The sequence below is a fragment of the Talpa europaea genome (genome assembly GCF_964194135.1).
Source record: "Talpa europaea genome assembly, chromosome: 11".
Classification (NCBI taxonomy): domain Eukaryota; kingdom Metazoa; phylum Chordata; class Mammalia; order Eulipotyphla; family Talpidae; genus Talpa; species Talpa europaea.
Window position 1 is genome coordinate 51,337,876 of NC_140078.1, and position 25,983 is coordinate 51,363,858.

The 25,983-nt window shown below is 37.7% G+C and overlaps 1 protein-coding gene across 1 annotated transcript in view; it reads left to right on the top strand.

Moving 5' to 3' along the window:
• Positions 1-25,983, top strand: part of SHQ1 (SHQ1, H/ACA ribonucleoprotein assembly factor) — a gene marked incomplete at both ends in the record, with an annotated part of 129,488 nt that overhangs the window by 45,687 nt on the left and 57,818 nt on the right. Inside the window, 3 exons of the mRNA XM_084247742.1 lie at positions 6,663-6,817; positions 9,073-9,126; positions 12,533-12,656. Of these exons, the coding sequence (XP_084103868.1) occupies positions 6,663-6,817; positions 9,073-9,126; positions 12,533-12,656 (333 nt within the window). The remainder of the gene's footprint in view (positions 1-6,662; positions 6,818-9,072; positions 9,127-12,532; positions 12,657-25,983) is intronic.

Genomic DNA, 25,983 nt, shown 5'->3' on the forward strand with positions numbered 1-25,983 from the left:
TTTAGGGTTTTCTATGTATATTATGTCATCTGCAAATGTGATATGATAGTTTTACTTCTTTTTTCCAAATTTAGATCCCTTTTATATCCTTCTGTTGTCTAATTATGCTAGCCAGGACTTCCAGTACTATGTTGAACAGTGGTGAAAGTGGACATTCTTGCCTTATAGTAGATCTTAGGGGAAAAGCTTTCAATCTTTCTGCATTGAGTATAATATTAGTTGTGATTGATATCCATGGTTTTATTATGTTGATGTATGTTCCTCTTATCCTGTTTTTTGAGCTTTTTATCTTAAATGAATGTTGAATCATGTGAAATGCTTTCTCAGCATACATTGATAAGATCATGACTTTTTGTTTCCTTTTGTTGATGTAGTAAATGACATTGATTGATTTTTGGATATTGCACATCTTTGTTCCTAGAATAAATCCCATTTAGTTATGTTGTGTGATCCTTTAAATGTATTGTTGAATTCAGTTAACTTAGATTTTGTTGAGGAATTTTACATCTGTGTTAAGTAGGGAGATTGTTCTACAGTTTCATTTTTTTATGTTGTCTTTGTTTTTGGTGTCAGGGTAATGTTGGCCTCTTTTCTTTTTTTTCTAATTTTTTTAAATTTATTTTTTTATTTTTTTATTCCCCATACAATTGCAACCCCCTGATTTTAACCCCAATCCCTCCTTTCCCCACCCCCTCCCCCAAAGTGTGTCTCTGTTTCATAGTTGTTTGTTGATTTTGATTTTTTTCTTTCTTATATTCTTTTTCCTGGTCCCTTATTTAGGTTTTCTAGATTCCTGTAATGAGTGAGACCATCCGGTATTTTCCTTTTTCTTTCTGGCTTATTTCACTGAGCATGATCCCTTCCAGCTCCATCCATGTTGCTGCAAATTGCATGTGTTTATCTTTTTTGAATACTGAGTAATATTCCATTGTGTATATGTACCACATCTTCTTGATCCAGTTGTCTATTATTGGGCATTTGGGTTGTTTCCAAAGCTTAGCTATTGTAAATAGTGCTGCTATAAACATAGGGGTGCAGGTGCTCTTTGGAATTAATATTTCTGTGTCCTTTGGGTAAATACCTAGGAGTGGAATTGCTGGATCATATGGAAGCTCTATCTTTAGTAGATTGATGAATCTCCACAGTGGTTTGGACCATAGTGGTTTTCATAGTGGTTGGACCAGTTTGCACTCCCACTAGCAGTGCAGGAGAGTTCCTTTCTTTCCACATCCTCACCGAATGTTGGCCTCTTAAAGTATATTTGGAAGCCTTCCCTCTTTCTCAATTTTTTATAAGAGTTCGAGAAGGATCAGTATTAGTTAATCTTTAAAGATTTGGTAGAACTCACTAATGAAGCCATCTGGGCCTGGGCTTTGGTTTTTCAGAAGACTTGAGTACTACTCAATTTTTGTTCTTTTTCAAAACCAAAAAATTATAATTGGTCTGTTTAGGTTTTCCATTTCATTCTTATTCATTCTCTGGATGGTTGTATATTTCTAGGAATTTGTCCATCTCTTGTAAGTTATTCAACTTACAAATGTTCCTTGTAATCTCTTATCATCTTGAGAATTTCTGAGATATTTGTTGCAACTTCTCTTTCATTTATGATTCTATTTATTAGAAGTGTAACTTGTTTTTAAATTGTAAATCTAGCTAGAGGCTTCTCTTATATTATTTAAAGAACCATATTTTGGTTTCATTAATCTTTTGGACTATCTTTTTTATTTATATTTCATTTTATTTCTACTCTAATTTTTATTATTTCCTTTCTTCTGCTGACTTTTGTTTTTCTTTTTCCATCATTTTCTAATTCCTAAAGATGGGAGATGAAAATGATGATATGAGCTCTTTCTTCTTGATGTGGGCCTGTATTGCTACGTCTCTTTAGGGCCTGGTTGGTTGTCTTCATTTTTCATTTGTTTCAAGGTATTTGTGAATTTCTTCATTAATCCATTGGTCATTCAATAGCGTTTTGTTCAGTTTACATATATTAGAGGCTTTTCCTGTGTTCTTTTTGTTTTTGATTTCTAGTTTGATAATATTGTGATCAGAGAAACACTTGATATGATTTCAGTCTTCATGAACTTATTGATACTTGTTTTGTGACCCAGTGTGTTGTCAGTCCTCGAGAATGTTCCATGTGATTTGAGAAGAATGTATAGTCAGTTTTTTTCTTGGGGGTGGGGGGAATGCAGTGCCCTATAACTGTCTATTGAGCATGCATGGTATAGTTCTTTGTTTAGGGCTTTTTTATCCTTATTTATTTTCTGTCTGATTGATCTTTACATTGGTGAATGTTCATTGATGAAAGTGTCTGTCCCTGTCTCCTGTTGCCTTTTTGGGGGGGCTGGAAATCTATTTTATGTAATATATAAGTGTGAATGTGCCTGCCTTATTTTGGTCCCATTTGCTTATAGGATTTTCCCCAACCCTTTGCTATGAGACTGTTCTTCTTTGGAGCTCTGGTGCCTTTCCTGGAGATGTTGGATTCTGTTCTTCTTTTTTTTTTTTTTAAGATTTATTTATTTATTTAGTCATACAAGCACTAGGTACAGTAGAAGCGCGGGAGGGTGAGAGAATTCACCAGGGTCAGAGCAGGGAGCAGAACAGGCAGAAGGACCGAAGTACACTGCTGAGGGGAGCAGTGGGCGGCAGGAGAGGTCTAGCGCGCCATGCGGGACCCTCCTCTGGTGGCCGGGGAGCAGCCGGGGATCGAACCAGCGCTGCAGAGGCTGCGGGCAGCTTCGCAACCCAGTGCTCAACCGCTGCGCCACCGGGAAGGCCCTGGATTCTGTTCTTGATCCAGTTAGCTACTCTTGGCCTTTTGATTTCAGAGTTCAGTCCATTTACATTTTGGGTGATTTTTGATGTGTGAGCGTCTGCTGTTACCATTTTGTCCTTTTCTGGTTCTATTTCCTTGTTCAGTTTTTTTGTAGATGTTCTTCTCTTTTATTTAGAGAACTCCTTTCAGCATTTCTTGGAGGGGAGGTCTAATATTTGCCAACTCCTTCAGTTTCTCTTTATCTGAGAAGGCCTTTATTTCTTCCTTATATCTGAAGGAGAGTCCTGCAGGATATTCTTGACTGGCAGTTTTTCTTGGGTGTTTTGATCACATCAGCAAGGCTCTCTCCTAGCCCATAGTGTTTGTGTTACCAGAACCCAGCCATCTTGGTGGTGGGAGCCGGCAGGGCAGTGACGTCCTTCCACCCCGCCGCTCCACCACAAGTCCGTTGTGGCAGTTGCTCCTCAGAGCTCAGTAACGGCCGTTTGTAATGGACCAATCAGGTGCGAGCTGTGAGCTGATTGGTGCTAAATGGTCCAATCAGACTTGTGGGTAAAAGAGGATATAAGCCAGTGTTCGAGGGAGCTGAGGGAATCCCACTGAAAAGGGGCTCCCGAAAGGAGAGAGGGCACCAGCCCCTGAAAAAAGGGAAAACGGTTACAGCCACCCAAGAAAGGAAAAAAGCATCCAGCAGCCGCCCTCCCCCTCCGAGGAGGAAGAGAAGCCGAAGGACTCTGTCCTGGACTGGGCCTCGGTCCTGTCTCTGACGTCTCCTGAAAAGAGCACCAAAGGCCCCGGGCCTGGTGCCTCGAAGAGCTGTTTGTTGTTGGTACCTGGGTCCTCACCCAGGGGACAGCCACCACTGTGGGGACAGTGAGCTTGTTATTTCCCATTTGTAAATAAACCCCCTGGTTGTAGTTCCCGGAGCCTGAGGTCTCTCGGAATTGTGCGCGCAGGTGAGAACCCACAGACAGTGACCTGTCCTCTTATCGGGCACTGACCCTTAGCTTTTGGTTTTTGGCCTTTTGGGGCTTTTTGGTGGCTCTCTGGTCTCAGAGACCCTGTGGCCTCTCTTGTGGCCCACTCTGCCCCTGTTTCATTTGCTCAGGTAACTCAGATGTAAACCTTTCTAAGTTTTCTGCTACTTTCCCTACACAGATTCAGTATTCTCTCCTTGTCTTGAACTCTTGGACTTTTCAATACTATGTGTCTTGGTTAGGTCTCATTACATGTAGATAACCAGGAGTTCTTCCAGCTCCATAGACTTTAATTTATTTCCCACTGCAGGTTTGGGACATTTTCCTCTGTTATTACTTGGAATAAAGTTTCTGTTCCCTGCTTTTTCCTTCTATTTCGGAATACCCATTATTATTATATTGCTTTTCCTCATGTTGTTGGATAATTTTTGAGTTGTTTATTTTTTTTTATATTGTATTTCTCTTCTTCCATCTGTATTCTTTGTGCATTCTGAATTAAGCACTGACCTGCTTTCTGAGTTGAGCACTGATTTAAAGAAATATATTTGGCTGTTACGGGTTTTAAAGGCAGTGACAGCAAATTTGGAGAGATAATTAGGTTTCATAACTATAAGTGATAGCTTTTTAAAAATTGGCAAACTCATCCACTAGAAAACTTGGGACAGAACATATTTAAGTGAGTAATTTTAAATTGCCAATAAACTTAGTCATGTATGGCTTACCTGGGAATTTCTCTTTAGGTTCTTCAAATATGTCTACCTACTTTTTTTTTTTTTTTAAATAAATAGGGTTTAACAGCTCTTATTGGAGCTCAGGGTTCTTTCCTGAGCCCACATGATCGTTGTAGAATTCTGTTCTAACTGTTCCCACATTCTTGCTGGCTATCAGCTGGGAGATACTTCCATGTTTTAGAAACCCCCTAGCACTCTGCCATGTTGCCTCTCACAGTATGGCATCTTATTTCTTCAATTTAGCAAGTGAATCTCTGGCTCCAATCTGATAATATAGAACATAATTAGGGCAGTGACTGTCTCATCATCTTTGTTGGATTCTATTGGCTAGAAACAGGTTGCAAGTTGTGCCCATAGTCAGTGATGTGTCTCATTAAGGGGGGTTATCTCAGAATTTTTTGGTCATAGTTGCTTTTTATCCATTAAATGGAAATAATTAAAAAAAAATACTTATTGCTAGGAGGGGAGATGTGTGTAAAAAAGGGAGCCTCTATGCATGACCATTAGAAAGAAGCCTTTAAAGAAGGCTTGTAGCCTTTATATAATACATTTTTTAAGGACAGAAATACATTTTCATCCTGTAAATCTACTCATGGGAATCTGTTTTATGGAAATAAAATCTCCAGTATCCAAGGATATATGCCAGGGACATTTATTGTAGCATTATTAGTAATGTTAGAAAACTGGAAGCAAAGTGAATGTCATCAGTAGGGGGAGTAATTGGCTATCCTGAGTATTCGCCTTTACAAAGATTAGTTATTACAGATTGACTTGGAGAGATTTGCCAGAGGTGTTGAGTGAGATAGATAGATGGATAGATGGAGGAAAATGATCTAATTCTTTCAGGAAGAAAGAGATATAAACTCCTTTGTATCTATGTTTGTGTCTCTGAATATAATTACATTAGTTGTAGAGAAAAATATGAAATGATATGTACTGGATTTTTTTTTTAAGATTTTTATGTATTTATTTATGTAAGAACCGGGGTACAGGCCAGATGCACAAGAGGCTGAGAGGATTCACCAGAGACAGAGTGGGGAACAGAACAGGCAGACTGACGAAATACATTGCTGAGGGGAGCAGCAGGCGAGACAGGAGAGGTCTTCCACGCCATGTGGGATCCTCCCCGGCCGGCAGGGATTGAACCCGCGCTGCAGAGGCTGCGGACAGCTTCACAGTGCTGTGCTCAACTGCCTGCGCTACCAGAAGAGGCCCTGTACTGGATTTTTATGTGGGGGAGATGCTGTTGATGAAGATAGAGAGAAAGTGGTATACAAAGAAAAAGGGGAAACAGACTGTTGAAAGAATATATATATCCTCTTTCTATAATCTAAAATGTGTGATACAGTCACATCTTGTTTATTTTAAATTGTTTCTACATATTTTTATATGTAAAGAATATTAAATATTAAATTTATACCTTAAAATTGACTACTGTGGGCCTCCCCGGTGGCGCAGCGGTTGAGCTCTGGGTTGCGAAGCTGCCCGCAGCCTCTGCAGCGCCGGTTCGATCCCCAGCTGTTCCCCAGCCACCGAAGGAGGGTCCCACATGGCGCGCAGACCTCTCCTGCCGCCCGCTGCTCCCCTCAGCTGTGTACTTCGGTCCTTCTGCCTGTTCTGCTCCCTGCTCTGGCTCTGGTGAATTCTCTCACCCTCCCGCACTTCTGACTGTACCCAGTGCTTGTATAAATAAATAAGTAAATAAATAAATCTTTTAAAAAAAATTGACTACTGTGTCGAATAGTCCTTTTTTTTGTATAGGACCTTCAAAACGGATAATGAATATTTACAGTATCCTTTGTTTACATATTTTTTGTTACCCAAATTTATCTTGTTTTAAAGTCAATAATTGCAAAAAAAATAAAGTCAGTAACTGACTTTTAGATGCCTTAATACATAGCAGTATAACCAAAAAATGGGGCCAGTATAGAATCTAGAAATAAGAAATAGCTGTTGTTGAGACATTTCTCCTTTTTAAAACCCTACTAGGGTTTCAGCAAATGCATAATCTTTAATAAAATTGTGAATCTAGTTTAAAAATTGTTTATATATCCAAAGTTCAATAACTTTTAGTTTCTATATTCAAATTTCTAATTTTGACAAATCTTCTGTGTTGGGGGTTTTATAAAACTGAATGAAACAATCTAATTTATAAATGCATTTTCTTTCAAGTGTCTTTTTCTGAAGAAGACAAGTATCAACTACGGAAATTTGTCAATAAATCTTATCTGCTGGACAAGACAGCCATTCGCCAGGTGTACTTCAGTTTGATTGACATCCTTCTGGCATATTGCTATGAAACTCGTGTCACCGAAGGAGAGAAGAATGTAGGTGCAGGTGCACATGCATGTTGGTATAGACTGCTGCACTAAGTAAACTCTATTAAGGTGTCAAACCTCTTGTCAAGAGTAGTATCTGCTGTGATTAGTTATTTTGGGGAGGCTTCAGATGGAGGGCCATGTGTGTTGATGGGTACCAACAACATGAAAAGATAATGCTTACTCAGTCTTTTTCTCTTCCCTTGGCATAGTCTCTGTCAAATAGCAGAGCAGGGACATAAAGCTGTAGTTAGAGGAAAAGGGTATCTTAAGATCTTACCTCTTTTATAAAGGCGATGACTACACCAAGTAATAGGATTATCGCCACATCATACTTGACAATAACAAGAGGTAAATTTTACCATAGACTTTTATAGTAAAACCTCTTGTAAAGTACACTATTTTTTTTTAAAGATTTATTTATGCATACAAGAGCTGGGGCACAGGCCAGAGATGCGGGGGGTGGGGGGGGGGCGGTGAGAGGATCCACCAGAGACAGAATGGGGAACAGAACAGGCAAATTGACTTAAATACACTGCTGAGGGGAGCAGCGGGCAAGGTAGGAGAGGTGTGCTGCACCATGTGGGTAGCTCCCTGGCCAGCCGGCAATCGAACTCATGCTGCAGAGGCTGTGGATTGCTTCATAGTATGGTGCTTAACCCCTTGTGCCACCAGGGAGGCCCAGTACACTATTTTTTAAAATAACATTTTTATAGACCACATTATATACTTGATTGTATCTCTTCTTATACCATATTTGATTTTGTAAATGAAGAGCAAAACTTTTTTCTCACCTATAACACTGATTGTATATGTAAAAATAAAAGCTGGAAAATCAAAAAAGGTCTTTTCCATTAAGTGCCCCTGCAGCTGTTTGTAATCGTCCTTGCTCAAGTGGTTGGAGCTGAACATGTGCTCTCCTTTTTAAAAATTATACATTTAATTCTTTTTGTAAATGGAAGCACACACTAAGAAAATAATTAAACTTTTCTGTAATCTCAGCCATCTGAAAGAGCCACTCTTAGTAGGTGATTTCTTTCATTGTGCATGTATATGTATGTACATGCATATATTTACATTGGGTTATAACAGATCTACTATCCTTTAATCTGCTTTAAACATCATGATTAGCATAGCATTAGGATTAGAGTTTGACATGTGCCAAATTTTTTGTAATAATTCTGGACATTTCAAAGGCAACCCTTGAGATTTGCATTTGACTGCAAAATGAATATTAATGAGGATATCAATGGCATAAAATAACTGAAAATGCTTTTTTTTGTTTCCATTCATCTTTTAAGGATACTATAATTGGAGGAAATGCTTTCTTTGACAAAAAAAGTGTACGCCATATTACTGCTTGAGAAGATGAGCGAGAGTATTTAATTATACTCAGTAAAATTTACCATTTTGATTCTTGTATTCACACATTTGAAATCACGGAGTCTTGCAACTTCAAGACGTTCTCTAAGATTTACTTTTTCTCACAAACATTCTCTGAAAGGCCACATTCTTGAGCGGCTTTTTAAGTGTCACAGATGGCACTTCAGCATTATCTTTGAGTGCTCTGGTAGATTATTTATAGAATGCTTGGGAGGTAAGTAACTTATTTGAGAAGGACAGGAACTGAGCAGTATCACTTTGCTTTAATTTTTAGATTCAAAGCCACTGCTCATTTATTCTTGTGTTCTGGTACTTTTATCAGTGGATAAACTTTACTTTATAAAATCGTAGGGAAAGTTGACAGAAACTTACCTTGGAGAACCTCTGTACCAACAGAGCATTTCTTTTTCCACAGTCATGTATACTTCTCAGTTCTTGTATATGTCAATACTATATAGATACCAGTTGAATAAATTTGCTTTTTTTTAATTTTTTTTAAGAGTTTCTTCTTTTTTTTTTTTTAAGATTTATTTTTATTTATTTATTTATTTATTTATTTATTTATGCAAGCACTGGGTACAGTCAGAAGTGCAGGAGGGTGAGAGAATTCACCAGAGCCAGAGCGGAGAGCAGAGCAGGCAGAAGGACCGAAGTACACTGCTGAGGGGAGCAGCGGGTGGCAGGAGAGGTCTGCGCGCCATGTGGGAACCCTCCTCTGGTGGCTGGGGAGCAGCCGGGGATCGAACCGGCTCTGCAGAGACTGCGGGCAGCTTTGCAACCCAGCGCTCAACCACTGCGCCAACGGGGAGGCCCAATTTGCTTTATTTTTAAATGACTTTCCTTCTAATGTGACAATTATCTTTTCTCCAAAATAAATGAAGGTTGAATCTGCCTGGAATATCAGAAAACTGAGTCCAACACTGTGCTGGTTTGAGGTATGACTTCTAGTGACACTTGTTTAGATTTTCTTGGTTCAGAAAGTTATTTTTCTGTTGTCATTAGTTCATTTTGGGTAATTCCAGCAATCTCTTGCCATTTTAAAAGTGAAAGCTTTATTGTACAAGTTTGCTTTCCATCTTTTGAAAAGGAATCTAGTTTCATTTGTTGCATTTACTACAATATAGTATACTAAATGTGCCATGTGGAGCATTTTATAAGTTGGGACAGGGAGAACACACTTGGGAGAAAGAATGGACATGTGGCCTTTGAGTGAATGTAGGATAAAGTTTGAGGTATGTTTCTAAGTTGGCTTTAAGTGTTCAAAGGTGGGAAGCAAACCCAACTACTAACTGCCACTTACCACCAGGGACTGTGCTATGCATTTTATATGTATTATTTCACCTATTCTTTTAAGTAAGTCTGTGAGATAAATGTTTTTGATATTTTACAGAAGAGCAAACTTAGATCATATATCTGAAATGACTTAACCAATTACTACGGTTAGACCCTGATACCTTTTATTGTTTCCATGATAAGGATGGTATCTTTTAATTTGCGTGTTTTGGACAAACTGTTACACAGCTGAAAGTGGAAACATTAAAAAATTGTTGATTCAAATAATTACATCAACAGTTAAATCAATTTAGGTATCTATCCCCCTCTTTTAGCCCCCAGTTTAAATACTTTTTATAGGATGTTTTAAGTTGTAAAATCAGAGCGGTTTCATGGCCTTATTGTGTGCAAATGACAGATAAGATGTAAACAGGAGCTGAAACAATTATTTTACCAGAAAATCTTGCTACTCCAAGCATGGTCCATAGGCTAACAGCCTACTAGAAGCTGTTAGAAGGACAGATGTCAGTCCCGATGAACTGATTAGAACCCATAGCATAAGCTTCAATATGCATATTGAAGATGGAGAAGTGGAGCCCCTTAGACTTCATTTGGGTTCTCCATATTGCCATGATCACCTTGTATTAGAGAAACTGTTTTTGTTTGCATTGATTACTTATGTTAAAAGCAAAGTAGTTGATGCCTAGATATTTTGTTATTCAGTCAATAAAATCTATATGAGTAATTCACTTATTTATGACTTTGTTTTAAAATTGCCAGCCACTGAAGTAACTATGTCAAACTTTGATTAGTACTGATTTTAATTTTTAAAACTATTATAAGTATTTTAACTTTTAAATGTTATAATTGTTTTTTAGATACTGTTCTTTGTTAGCTGCTCAAGTCTTAATCAGAACTCTCATTTAAAAAAAAAATTTTTTTTTTACATCATTGTTCATTTTTAAACTATTTGCTTCCCCCCATCCCCTCAGCTGTAGTCCCCATGGAATTTCCTTCACCAATGCACCCGTGCACCATCACTGCAGTCCCCTGTGCTCCTCCCTCCCTCCCTCTGATCTCTCTCCCTCCTCCTCCCCTGCAGGATGTCTCTGATTTATAATTGTCTTTTTGCTTTATTGTGTTTTTTACTGTTATTATTATTTTACACTGATGTCTTATTGGGTTCCCCTATATTTGTGCTATAAGTGAAACCATCTGATATTTTTCTTTTTCCTTCTGGCTTATTTCACTGAGCATAATGCCTTCTAGCTCCATTCACATTGCTGCGAATGGCATGAGTTTATCTTTTTTGACTGCTGAATAATATTCCATTGTATATATAACACATCTTCTTGATCCAGTCATCTATTTTTGGGCATTTGGGTTGTTTCCAGGTTTTACCTATTATAAATAGTGCTGCAATAAATATAGGGGTACAGGTGTTCTTTTGAATCAATGTTTTTGTGTCCTTTGGGTAGATCCCTAGGAGTGGAATTGCCGGGTCATATGGTAGCTCCATTTTTAGCAGGTTGAGGAATCTCCATATAGCTTTCCATAGTGGTTGGACCAGTTTGCACTCCCACCAGCAATGTAGGAGTGTTCCTTTTTCACCACATCCTTGCCAATATTTGTTGTTGCTTGTTTTTTTGATATGTGCCATTCTTACTGGTGTAAGGTGGTGTCTCAATGTGGTTTTAATTTGCATTTCCCTGATTATAAGGGATGTTGAACATTTTTTCATATGCCTGTTGACCATTTGCATTTCCTCTTTGGAGAAATGTCTTTTAAGTTCTTCTGCCCATTTCTTGACTGGATTGTTTGTTTATTTTTTGTTGAGACATGTGCATTCTTTGTATATCTTTGTGATCAGTCCCTTATCAGTTGACTGGAGTACAAAGATTTTTTTCCCAATCAGTGGGGTTTCTCTCTGTTTTGGTTAATGTCTCTTTTGCTGTGCAGAAGCTTTTCAGTTTGATGTAATCCCAGATGTTTATCTTTTCCTTGACTTTCTTTGCTTTGGTTGATGAGTCTTTAAAGATGTTATTGTGATGTATGTCTTATAGTGTTTTACTTATATTTTCTTCTATATATTTTATGGTTTCGGGTCTTATGTCCAGTTCTTTTATCCATTTTGAGTTGATTTTTGTGCATGGTGAAAGGTGGTGGTCTAGTATCATTTTTTTGCCTGTGGTGGTCCAGTTTTCCCAGCATCATTTTTTTTATTTTTTTATTTTTATATTCCCCATACAATTGCAACCCCCTGATTTTGACCCCAATCCCACCTTTTCCCGCCCCCCTCCAAAGTGTGTCTCTTTCCCAGCACCATTTTTTGAACAAACTGTCCGTGTTTCATTGCATAGAAATTTCATTTATTAAGGATTAATGTACATGGAAATTATGCTGTTTCTTTAGTGTTAACTTCATGTTTTAATTTTTATATGGGGATTACATATTTTATACTTTATCAAAACCCAGTTAAAAAATTTTGTAAAAAATCGTGTTTGTCTAGTGTTTCCAGTAAATTTTGAATTGCCAGTGGTATCAAGTTGATACCATTCAAAATAAAACACTCCCCCCCAGAAATCAGTAGTTTTCTCTTTGCTATGTGAGAGCAAATTGTCATCTATTACTCATGCCCAAAGTAAAAAAAAAAAAAAAGAAGAAGAAAAGAAAGAGGGAGAATGTGAACACATTTCACATTCTAAACTTTATACTATCTTGAATGGTCCTAAAAGACAAAAACATGAAACATATATCATTTAGAAATGTCTTTCATGTGCATCTGTATTTTGTTAGAGCCATGTGTTTTAGATTCATATTTGTAATTCTTCAAAAATTTGAAACTTTCCTGATACATATGTGATTGTTGCGAGGCATTTGTGATATGTTCATAAAGTATGAGAAATTACAGGCTATGATGAAATATTTTAAGTTGTACAGAAAGCGTATCACTGTGTGACTTTATATTTCTCTTCTACTTACAGTTTTCAATTGAGAATAATTTCATATTTCATTGTATGCTTTTGTTTGTGTTATATGGAACTGATTACTTATTTAAATACTTCACAGACCTGGACTAATGTTCATGAAATCCTGGTATCTTTTGGAAGAAGAGTTTTGTGCTATCCACTTTATCGCCATTTTAAGCTGGTGATAAAAGCCTACGGAGACACTATAAAGATATTACAACTAGGTAAGATACTGTGCTTGCAAATTTGGGAATTTAAGTGTTACAAGTTTATAAGTCATTGAGGATGTAATCATGATTTTGCTTTTTTGTATACATAAATAAGTAATGAAAATTATTCACTTCAATATTTTCCCCTCCAGATATGCAAATAGTCACTCCCTGTAGCTATGTAATTGCTCTTTTCTGAGAAGGTGGAAGGGTAGACAGAAGGTGAACTCAGTATTCCAAACTGTTTTATATCAGAGTACATTGCATCATTCAGTATTTTTTGGATTCCTATCATTTTCTATGCACTATGCTAGGATGATGGGTATAGTAATAAATAGATAGATACATCCCCTATTCCTTTGAAGTTTACAGTTTTGTCAGGGAAGACAGATGGTAAATAAGTAAGCAATCCAGAAGAGAATGAAAGCACTTGACTGTGGAAGTATAGTGATCACTAGGCAGAGGCATGAAAACCGGACTTGGAGGTCAGGAAAGACTTCCCAAAGTAAAGCACAGATGCTCTGAAAACTTTTGAGTATTGCTCAATCTAATCTGAAAAGATAAATATTTGTTATCTTTAAGCATATGGAAAACCCCAGTTTCTGAAACAAATTCCAGAGTACCCATAACAACATCATTGGCACAGTGTATAATTTCTAAGCTAATGCCTTTAAAAGGGGCAACATACACTTGTCTGTATTAGTTCTGGCACTTATTTAAAAATCACTTTTGGGCCTCCCTGGTTGAGTGCCGCACTGTGAAGCTGTCTGCAGCCTCTGCAGCGTGGGTTCAATCCTGGCTGGCCGGCGAGAATCCCACATGGTGAAGCAGAGCTCTCCTGAATCTCCTGCTGCTCCCCTCAGCAGTGTATTTCATCAGTCTGCCTGTTCTGTTCCCTGCTCTGTCTCTGGTGAATCCTCTCACCCTCACGCGCATCTGGCCTGTACCCCGAATCTTGTATAAATAAATAAATCTTTAAAAAAAAATCACTTTCAGTACTTCATGGTCATTTCTGGGGACTCTTGTCATTCCTTTTTGCTTATATACAAGTTCTTCTGGGGGCTCAGTTTTCAGACTTCGGAGTAAGAAGGTGTACAGATACAAGTTCTTCTGTGGGTTTAGTTTTCAGACTTCCGAGTAAGAAGGGATAAGAAAGGAAGTAGTCCTTCCCTTTATACCCAGGTGACTTCATTGGCTTGAAGTGAAGAATCATATCTCTAATATTTTGTCCCTCCTAGAGGTATATCTAAATTTTTCCTTGACTTCAGTGTAGCCTATCATCATTTTGGTGGGGGAAAAAAATCATGTTTGAACTAGATTTTTTTTAAGTGCACAGTAATTGTAAAAATGTATCATAGTTAAATGAAAGATACCTTTTTATTCATCCAATTGGTTTAGACTATCTGTATTTTATTTGCATTATTGATCATAAGGTAGCAGAGCTTTTTTTTTTTAAAGATTTATTTTTATACAAGAACTGGAATACAGGCCAGATGCGCAAAAGAGTAAGAGGATTCACCAGAGACAGAGCGGGGAACAGAACAGGCAGACTGAAGAAATACACTGCTGAGGGGAGTAGCCGGTGAGACAGGAGAGGTCTGCCTTGCCATGTGGGATTCTCACTGGCCAGCCGGGATTGAACCTGCACTGCAGAGGCTGTGGACAGCTTTACAGTGCGGCACTCAACCACCTGCGCAAGCAGAGCTATTTTTGAGAAATCTCTTTAACAGTGGGAAACAAAGTGCTTTTTGTCCCTACATATTATTATCGCTATTCGTCTAAGATATTTCTTGAAATTCAGAAATGACTTTGGAAAATTAATCTACTATAAATGACTGTTGAACTTGAGTTACATGTCACAATTTCTTGTTTAAGTCATACTAGATATTTACTTATTATTCATATTTTTGTACAATGAGAATGCAGTTTGAGGTTATCCTGTTAAATCATGGTCTCCAGATGGAAAACTGGTAACACTCCCATGTATACATGCACATGCATATACACATGTGCTCACATGTGCACGTGCTCGCACACACACAATTACTTGTTATTTTTTATTCTGGGACATAATCTAGTTCTCTGGATTTTTATTTGAAAAGTAATCAGTTCTGTGATTGCATAACCAAAAATAAATTTGATTGCCCTGGCTTGCACTGTAATCAACTGCTCAAACAGTTTTAGTGGGTTAGAATTGAAATTTAGACTTTTCATCATTATCAGTTTGACAAGAAATAATCTTGTCAGCTGTGTTGTGATAGCACCAGAAAACTTTAGATAACATACTGGAGGCCTGTCTGCTGAAAATGAATCTGAACCCTCTATAAACCATACACAGTATGTTCTGTGGCTAAAAACAGGTCATAGCTAGCTGGTGTCGAAACAGAGCTGGATTGTCTAGAATTCATGCCATAAGCTATGGGGATGGGAAACTCTGTATGATGATTGTAATCTGTATTTGTACAGGTGGATTGCATAGGGATGCCATTATTGTAGTCGAAGAGCCTTGTATGTTTGAACACCCCATCATTTAAGTGTATATCACTCTGGTTTGGCCTTTGTTGTATTCATGCATACTTTTAACTCAAAATGCAATCATAGCAATCACTTTTTATTATAAAGGTCAGTGTAGTGCTTCCATAGTTGAAAGTAATAATTCTTTTCCCAGAAAAAATACTGATCTTAAATGGAAGAATGAGCTTCCAAAAACCTGTGTAGAAAGACTTCAGAATCTACAGGGTATTTCATTACAACTGATTTACTAAAATCTGAGTTTGGAGGACACCACCTATAAGATAGCAGAATAGGGAGGTTCTGATAAACCTCTCTCCTAAGTATAACTATAGAAAAACTAAATTTTTTTCTCAGAAAATTTCACCAGTATATTGCTGGCAATAAGAAAACTGAAACATGAGTATCTTTCTCTGAGATCAGGGACTCGCTGTTGGGGTGGAACAGGGAGACAATGAAGAAGTTACTGCCAAGTTGGCGGTCCTACCACTCAGATGATTAAGCTAGGGACTGGGCACAAACTGAACCAGTGCACAGAGTGTGCACAGAGAACTTTTTTCAGTGACGGTAGAGTTCAGGCCTACATAGACACAGGCACTGGAACTGTTGTTTCAGTGGCAGAGAAACTGGCTACTCACAATGCCAACAGTAGAGCGCCCTGCCCCTCCCTGGTGGGAGAACTGAGAGAGAAACCTACTGCACACTCTACACCCCAAAGAGCACCAGCAGGAATCTGGGCTCTGTTAACAGTGAACAGTGTTTCCTTTGCAGATCTAGGGACGAAGTGCAGAACTATTTGCCTAGAAAACTCTCCCCACCAAGACTGAGGCCTAGTCTGGGGAGTCCAGCATCCCCTTTGGTCCTCTCCTGCCACCAAGTTAAACAAAAAAGATAAAACTAAAGCCACAGTGCACCAAATGGAAAAACCAAATAAGGGAATACATATGCCTAGCATGGAAAAGCTGAGAAAGAAGATATAAATCCAGAGACCTCTATAAAGGACACAGAGTTTGAGGACCTAATGTTTTACAATTAAAAAAAAATCAGCAAGATCCTAGCAATTCAATCAAATGCAGAAAATCAGGTATGGAATCTTAGAAAAAGGCCCAGGAACAAAAAGATTTTTCACTAAAGAGATTGAAGATACTCAAACAAACAAAAGAGACAAATGTGGAAAGCATATTAAGTAAGTTTAAACTAGCAGAGGACAGAATTCTATAATTGAAGATAAAAATGCTCACGTGACCCAAGTGTAAGAAGAGAGAGGGATAAGGGTTAGGGAAAAGAAGAAGCTCTATGAGAAATGTATACTTCATTAGATGATGGATATTCTAGATGGTGAGAGAGTGAGCAGGGAGTAGTGACTCTATTCAAAGAAATTACAGCTGTAAACATCCCAAACCTAAGGAAAGAATTAAACGTGGATGTCCAGGAAGCCAAAAGAGCAACTGAATTTCTAAAAGCAAAATGACCTAAACTTAAATTATAGAGTCAACAATAAAAAAATGCTAAAGACTGCTAGGCAGATAAAGATGAAACATACAAAGGTACCTTTATCAGATTTTCATCAGATTTCTTACAGATAGATACACTCAAGGCAGTGGAATGGCATATTTAGAATTCTAAAGATTTATTTATTTATGCATACAAGAGCTGGGGTACAGGCCAGAGATGTGGTGGGTGAGAGGATCCACCAGAGACAGAGTGGGGAACAGAACAGGCAGAATGACTGAAATACACTGCTGAGGGGAGCAGCAGGTGAGACAGGAGAGGTCTACACCATGTGGGTTTCTCCCTGGCCGGCCGCGAATTGAACTTGTGCTGCAGAGGCTGCAGATTACTTCATAGTATGGTGCTTAACCCCTTGCACCACCAGGGAGGCCCCGTATTTAGAATTCTAGAAGATAAAAACCTCCAGCCAAGACTATTATCTTTCAAAATTGTCATTTAAATGATGGGGAAATAATGACTTCCCCAGACAAAAGTTAATTGAGTTTGCCACTACTAGTCCTGCCCTACAAAAAATGTTGAATGGAGGTCTTCTGAATGAAAAGAAAAATAGAAGGACACAAAACATTGAGTTAGTGTTAAATAGTAAAATGGAATCAGAAGGATAAAGAATAATAATATTGACAATAACAAAATATTAGGAAAAAGAAAAGGATAGAAACAGTATAAAATGACAATGAGTTGATACCTACAAAAATTGCACTCTTTTTGATATAGTCCAATATTTCCTTCATAGAAATCATAAGACAAAACCTGGAATAGAGAGGTATAGAAGAAGAAATGAGGAAACTTGAGAGAAACACCAGGGAAAGCCATCCAAGTATAAAGGCAGATAGAAACACATGGAAAAAGACATAACAAAAAGGTAAAATAACCAAAAAGCAAAAGAAAGAATGGTAATAAATAAGCCTTATATATTAATAATCACCTTAATGTGACTGTTTTGAACTCACCAATTAAAAGACATATCAATAAGCAAGAAAAATCTGAAATAAACTTTACATAGAAAGAAACTAACTAGCATTTTACTCAGTAGTGAAGAACGAAAAGTGTTTCCTCTAAGCCCATGGTCAAGATAAGGATGTTCGCTTTCTCTACTGCCATACAATACATTATCGAAAGTCTTAGCCAGAGCATTTAGGCCAGAAAAAAGACATGAAAGAAATCTAAATTGGAAAAAAAAGAAGTGAAACTATCAGTATTCACAGATGGCATGCTGCAAACATAGATAACCTAAAAGACTACAAAAAATCTACTAGAATAATAATACAGTAAAGTGACAGGATGCAAAATCAGTACAAAAAAATCTGTAGCAATTTATATGCAGACCATGAATTAGAAGAAAGAGAAATTAGGATGCTCTCCTGCCTGCTTGTGACTATGCAGGTGTTTCGTCTCACAAACCTTTTTCCCTTGCAAAACAGTAGTGGAAGCTCTCTGTCAGCATGTGTCTATACAGGTTTCTCTCTCTTTCTTTCTCCTTTTCCTAATAAACCTATCCTTTTAAAATGTAAGCAAACAAAAAAATTAAGAAAATTGTATCATTTATAACTACACCAAAAGGGATGAAATACCAAAAGGGAGTAAATTTAACAGCAAATGAAGGATCTGTACACAGAAGTGTATGACAACGTCAAAGGAAATTAAAGAAGACACAAAGAAAGAAATGGAAAGATATCCCATATTCATGGATTGGAAGACTACATTGTTGAAATGGCCATATTACCTAAAGCAACTTACAGATGCAACACATTATCAAAATCCCAGTAACATTCCTCGAAGAAATAGAGCACACAGTTATAAAATGTGTTGCGACAAGAGATTCTGAATGACCAAAGCAATCCTGAGAGAAAAAAAGCAAAATAGACCTATTATACTTCCTGACTTCATACTATCACTACATAGTGATAGTAATCAAAACAGTATGTTTTATTGGCACAAAAACAGAAATACAAATGAAAGGGATAGAATTGAGAGCCCAGAAGTAACCTCACACAAATATGGACAGTTAATCTTTGACAACGGAGCTGTAAGCATACAGCAGAGAAAGGAAGATATAACATCATGACTTTTCTGACAGTGCACTATTTCACAATGGATTAAAGACTTATATACAAGATCTGACACCATAAAATGTATAGAAGAAAATAAGTTATGCACTCCTAGTGTCAACCTTAGAGATGTACTTGGGGACTCAACTCCAATGGCATGGGGAATAAAAGCAAAATTAAATAGCACTACATCATGTAAAAAAGCTTTAGTACAGCAAAAGAAACTACTACAGAAACAAAAAGGCAGCCTGCACACTGGGAGAAGATATTTGTAGATTAAATAAGCAACTCAATGAAAAAATGGGCAGAAGACCTAAATAGGCATTTCTCCAAAGAAAACATGCAGGTGGCCCATAGGCATATGAGACACAACATCACTATTGTAAGGGAATGCAACATCACTATTGTAAGGGAATGCAAACTGAAACTGCAATGAGATATCACCTCACCCCTGTGAGAATGACCTATATCAAAATGACTGGAGACAACAAATGTTGGTGAGGATATGGAGATAAAGGAACACTCATCTACTGTTAAGGGGGAGGGGTGTAAATTGGTGCATCTCTATGGAAAAAGTATGCAAGTTCCTCAAAACACTAAAAATGGAAATGCCATGTAATTTAGCAATACCACTTCAAGATGTTCTTAAATTATATGAAAACCTTAGTACAAAAGAAAAATATATGCAGTGATATTCACAATGGCCAACACATAGAACCAATCTAAATGCCTGTTAGCAGATTTGGTAGATAAAGTAGTTATGGAATATAATATGCTGAATGTTAAAAGAAATAGGGCCTTTTGGGATTAGTGAATGGATCTTGAGGCGATTATGCTGAGTGAAATGAGTCAGAAAGTGCAAGACAGTTACTGGGTGGTTTTACTCATTTGTGAAATACTAATAACCAAATAAAACAAACTGGCAAAACAAAAAGGATAATTCATAGACTCTGTAAAAAGGCTTTGACTTTAAACTTTGTGGTTACCGGAGGGGGAGTAAGGAGAGGGGAACGGAATAGGGAAAGTAATGTCACTGGTGTTGGCACCAGAGGCTTGGTGGAAGGTGAGTGGGGCATGTACATACATGGAGGTGTGAAGATCTCCCAAATGTATAGTTCTGTAAATAAGTAGTAAATCCATAAAATTTGAGAGGAGGAAAAAAAAAAGATAGAGGTTTTTAAAAGAGCCATGGATTTGCCTTACTTGACTTCACTGTACCTTCACAAGGAATCTTTAATAGGCTTTTGGTAATTTCCAGTTCTGTATTCCTTGTCCCATTGTCTGCCATACTGTCAAAGACTGCATTTACTCACACTGCTGCTTTACATCTAACTCTAATTCTTAAGGATAGAAAACCTATTTCGTCCCTTTAAATACTATTTTAAGTGCTAAACAGAGGGCCTAGCTCATGGGGTTGCTCTCCCTGAATCAGCAGTTTGGATATGTGATTGCATCCCCCCTTTTTCCTCTGTTCCTGTGTCTTATGCAACCTTCACTTCCTCCTTGCATTCTTTGGGAAGAATGGGTGAAATCCTTCATGGAAGCATCGCTTGTCTGCTATCAGTCATTGAAAATAAATTTTAAAAGGGGTTAAAAGAAAGCAGCTTTTTTAATAAGTGTAGAGAAATTTTATTCGAACGTGATATAGTGTAATATTATACATTGTTTATATACTACTTGCACTAATATCTGCATTCATTAATCTTTATAAAGCCATTTCTCATCCTTCTTCCATACTTTCGTGTAACTATTGAACACATAATGTTGCCACAGGTGAAAATCTTGGGGTAGAAAGGAAACTGCTTAATTTTTTTCCCTAGTTCTCCTTTTGAGATCATCCTGTAGATTCTTTCTTTTATTATTTCTGGATGGAAAAAACATATTCTATAAATACATCACGTGCACACACACATATCCTATAATATATAATGTTCTGTAATTTTTTCCTGTCACTTTAGATTATAAGGGGAATCTCAGTTCAGCACTTAAAATCTCCTCTTTGAACTTGATTAAAAAAAAAAAAATCTTCCCTCTCTGTCTCAGGAAGCCACTAATGGGCATGGATCCCTTTTGCTATTCTAAGAAATATTGCTTGCTCCAGAGTGGGCCCTTCACCAGCCACCACTGGCTCCTCTGTTCTGCTGTTCAGTGAATGGCCTTTCAGGTGTGAATCCAACACTAGTCTTTGTACCCCACAATTTCCAGGGCAGGTAGATTACGTTTTCTAAGGGCCTCTGTTAAACCCCCTTTCTCTTGCTTTAAGGTGACAAGAAAGCACTTCCTCCTCTCCCCATGAGGAGGGATGGTGGATTCCCAATAGCAAGTCAACGACTTTATCCAAAGAGATTTATGGAATCCCTTTAACCTTAAACTGGAGCTAAATATTGAGATCTGGGGTCACTTTACAAGTTCAGCATAGAGAGTTTAATATTTCTTTTTTAAAATATGGGTGTATTTGATATCCCCTTTGTTCTTTGTTAGCCTAATGTGGTAGTACAGTAATAGTAACCACATTTGTGTATGAACTATTTTCTGTGCTCCAGTGTTAGGCTCAGTTCTTTCGATACCTTGTCTCATTTTGTTCATACTATAATCCTGAGAAGTGGGGACTACCAGCCCCATTTTGCAGATAGAAGACAGCCTCAAGTAAAATCACTTGCTGTGGATCACACTGCTGGTTGTTGGTAGAGTCAGGTCTGTCTGCTCGAAGTCTGTGCCCTTTTGAACACTGAAATGGTTGTAAATGAAATTACATGAAGCCTGAGGTTTACTTAAATAATTGAGGGTAGTTTGGGGGAAGTGTGCAGAAACAGATGAATCACGGTTGGACAGAAGTTGTTTCTTGCTGAAGCTGTGTGGTGGATGTGGTGGTTTACTGCTCTGTTCTTTCTTTTTTATACATATTTCAATTTTCCATTATAGTTTTTTTTTTTTAAAGTCTGGGTGCTTTACAACTCACTATATTTATGTTTCAAATTTAAATTCATATACCATTTTGTGGAAAACATTGTAAGTTTTGGTTAGATGTATACATATTTTTTGGCTAATACACATTTGAAAATTTTTTTTGGGGGGTGGATTCTGTTTTCTTTTTAAGACTCAGAAAATAACCTTTCTGTAAACATTTGAGATCTGATACTGGTAGCTACAGGGCTGGGCTATAACCCAAGAAATAGCCATCAGTATATTAGTTAATATTATCAACTAAAAGCTAAGAGATTTTCAAGAAATGACTGTTTTACTAACTTCTGTATATATAATAGCATGATTAATGTGAAAACAAAGAAGAATCATAGCACAGGGCCAACCTTTTTTTCTTTTCTTTTTTTTTTTTTTTTAAATTTTACTTATACAAGCACTGGGTACAGTCAGAAGTGCGGGAGGGTGAGAGAATTCACCAGAGCCAGAGCAGGGAGCAGAACAGACAGAGGGACCGAAGTACACTGCTGAGGGGAGCAGCGGGCTGCAGGAGAGGTGTACGCGCCATGTGGGACCCTTGCCTGGCGGCCTGGGATTGAACTGGCATTGCAGAGGCTGCAGGCAGCTTTGCAACCCAGCGCTCAACCGCTGCGCCACCGGGGAGGCCCCAACCTTTTTTCTTTAAGAAAATCATTCAAGAAGTTGAGGGATAGGAAGTGTATTGTGTGAGTTTTGATGAAACCTTGAAGATGAATTTATTTTTAGCATTTGAATTGTTTATTACAGCATCGGTTTAGCAAATACTTTGTTTTATTGACTTGTAAAGAAGATTACCCTAAACTTGAAAACTGAAAGGTGAGACTGGGAATTTTCCATTGTGGCATTTATCTGTATTTAATTTTATGAGTTCCCAATTATGGAGATTGTAAAGAATTGTTAGACTTTTTAATTTATTATTATTTTTTTAAGATTTATTTATTTATACAAGAACTGGGGTACAGGCCAGAGATGTGGGAGGGTGAGAGAATTCACCAGAGACAGAGCAGGGAGCAGAACAGGCAGACAGACCGAAAACACTGCTGAGGGGAGCAGCGGGCAAGACAGGAGAGGTCTGCTGCACCATGTGGGTATCTCCCTGGCTGGCTGGGAATTGAACCCGCTCTGCAGAGGCTGCGAGCAGCTTCACAGTGCTGCACTCAACCTTCTGCACCACAAGGGGGGGCCTAGACCTTTTAATTTTTACTCTTTAAGTACATTATATAAAACTAGCTATTGAGAGCTATTCAAAACGTACTTGTTGAATATTTGCTATGTTGAGGTGCTGAACTGGATCTCCAAGGTAATGAACAGAAGGGGTGTGACTCATGCCCTCTGGGAGCTTAAGCTTCTAATGGGAGCATGTCATCTCACAACTATCAGTTGAAAAAAAAAAATCTATGCACTGTAACCAGTAGTTCAAAGGAGAAATATAGGGGGTGAAATCTAAAGTCAGGGACTGACTTACATTCAAGTCATTTAAGACATGTAACCGAGGGAGAGAAGCCCTTGCTTTTTCTAACTTCTGAGTCTCAGCCTCTGCTGCAGTTTCATATTACTAAGGATTTTTAATTGGTTGATGAGTTTTTTATTAATTCATTCAGCAGGTATTCTGTCAGTATCTACTGAAAAGCTTTTTTTTTTTTATTCATGCAAGCACTGGGTACAGTCAGAAGCGTGGGAGGGTGAGAGAATTCACCAGAGCCAGAGCGGAGAGCAGAACAGGCGGAGTGACGAAGTACATTGCTGAGGGGAGCAGCGGATGGCAGGAGAGGTCTGTGCACCATGTGGGACCCTTGCCCGGCGGCTCGGGATCGAACTGGTGCTGCTGAGGCCGCGCGCAGCTTCGCAGCCCAGCACTCAACCGCTGCGCCACCAGGAGAGGCCCTAAAAAAGCTATTTATTATATGCACAGTAGTCTGTAAATATAAAGAGCAGTAGAAGAAGTAGACTTAAGTTCTGTATTTAGGGACCAGTGTGCTGGTATCAGAGCTAAGATGTCTGTCAAGAACATAAAATACAGAGTAGACAGTGGTGAGTGCCTTGCAAGATATGTGGACTAAGTAATTCAAAAAAGGGAGAGATGACATTTCATTAGGAATCAGAGAAAGCTTCATTGAGGATGTGAGATTTGAATTGGAACTTAAAGGGCAGTACTGGATGTAAAATGATGGAAGAAAGTGTTTTAAATAATGTAAGTGAATAGCTTAAGGAAGTTCATGGAATAGCCTTCATCACAGAGAATTTGGAATTCATATGCTCTCTGACTCAGATTTGCCCTACAGCCTCTAAAACTAGTTGATAGCTCCTTTTCTACCCAAGTTAACTGGTCATCAGAATTTTATTTAACTGCTTTTTAAATATTATTTAATTCCCTGCTCTCTACTTAGGAGATGTTCTTACTTTGTTTTCGTCTTCATTCTAAATTGTTCTTGAACTTCTAATTTCCTGGTTAAATCCCATCACATTTAAAATATTTCTAACATGGGAGCAATCATAGTGCTTTCAGGAAACTTAAGTAGCATGAAATTCAAATCAAATATTGACATACTGTTTATACCTGGTTTTGCTGACCACTTACACAGCAGCTCATCCAAGAAAGGAGGGGCTGCAGACCTGGAGTGCGGTGAGGCAGCTGAGACCTGTAGGAGGGAGAGAAAGACTGTGCTCATCCTTGGCCTCCCTTGCCTGGCATTCTCCTTCTCCGAGGCAAAGCAAATTTCTATTCTTGTCTGTTCCTCAGAGACCAAATCAGTGCTTCCAATCCCTTATATTTGCATGTTCTTATTTATTTATCTGTAGTACTTATCCTCAGAACATTGTGAGTATATATCATTGTGATATAATGCTTGTATATATCACTAGAAGGACATTGTATATGAGCATTACAGGGAAGAAAATCAAATTTCAGTCATCTCCCTAGAATCTTTTTCCTTCATACTGCTCTGAATCATTAAATATTGGTAATCACTAATATTTTTTTGGATGAATCTTAAAATTTCTGAGTTACGTTTATATAAAATATTCTTTGTTCTCTGAAAATACTCTGCAGGGGGCAGTATTCCTGTATGGTTTAGAAATAATAAATTGCCTTTTGATTGCTATAAATGATTAAGAGCTTATGGTTATGCTGCAAAAAAAAAAATCACTTAAAGTATCTTCAAGTATTAGCGTCCTTTGGAAATTTGAGTTATATCACAGTGCTTTCCTGTGAGTCATGGCTCAAAATCCATTGATGTCTTAAATATTTCCCTATGCATGCAACTTAAATTTATACTTTATTTCCTGTACTATTTGCTAAAGTTTTGTTAATTTTTGCAGTTTCTGACCTGAACTATGTAGAAAATTCAGGAAGTTAGTTTCATGACTTGATATTAGGGTTTTTAAAAAGTTCTATAGTTAGTGCCTCTTTTAATAAATCTGAAGTTCAGTGTTGAGTTTTTTTTTGTGTGTTTGTATATATAAGGAAGCAACTCTAAGTCTATTTTCTTTAAGAAGATAAGGGAGGGCTTCCTCTTGTGGCGCAGCGGTTGAGCACTGGACTGCAAAGCTGCCCACAGCCTATGCAGTGCTGGTTCGATCCCTGGCCGCCAGTGAGGGTCCCACATGGCGCGCAGATCTCTCCTGCCGCCCCCACTGCTCCCCTCAGCAGTGTGTTTCGTCGGTCTGCCTGTTCTGTTCCCGCTCTGGCTCTGGTGAATTCTCTCACCCTCCCACGCTTCTGACTGTACCCCATGCTTGTATAAATGAATAAATAAATAAATAAATAAATAAATAAACTTTTTTAAAAAAAGAAGGCTGAAAATTGTATATATTTAAGGCAAACTTGGGAGAATGAAAAGAAAACATTTTATTGTATAGTAATATTGAGACTTGGAATGAAGTATGTTTGAGTAATGTTTTATATATTTCTGGAATATATAGAGTTTATATATTCTGGAATATATTAGAGTTTCTGTAAGTAGGAAGTTAATACTGAAAAATAACAAGTGGCAAATACTTACTTAAAAAACATTAATCAAATCCCTTTTCTGTGTAAGACATTATAACAGACCCAGTGAAGATTTATAAGAATATATATATGACTTGATCTTAGCTTTCATGGGAGTTTGTTATTTAACAGATACGATAAGTCAAAAGAGAATGGTATGAAGAGAATGTCCCTTTTAGAAAATACCCTAATTGCCACCCCACAGACCAAATCCATTTTGTATGACCTAAGAAAGCTTTTTTACATGTTTATATACTGAAAAAATTCAAAGGAATATTGTATTTCATGACACATGTAAATTATATGAAATTCAAATTTTAGTGAT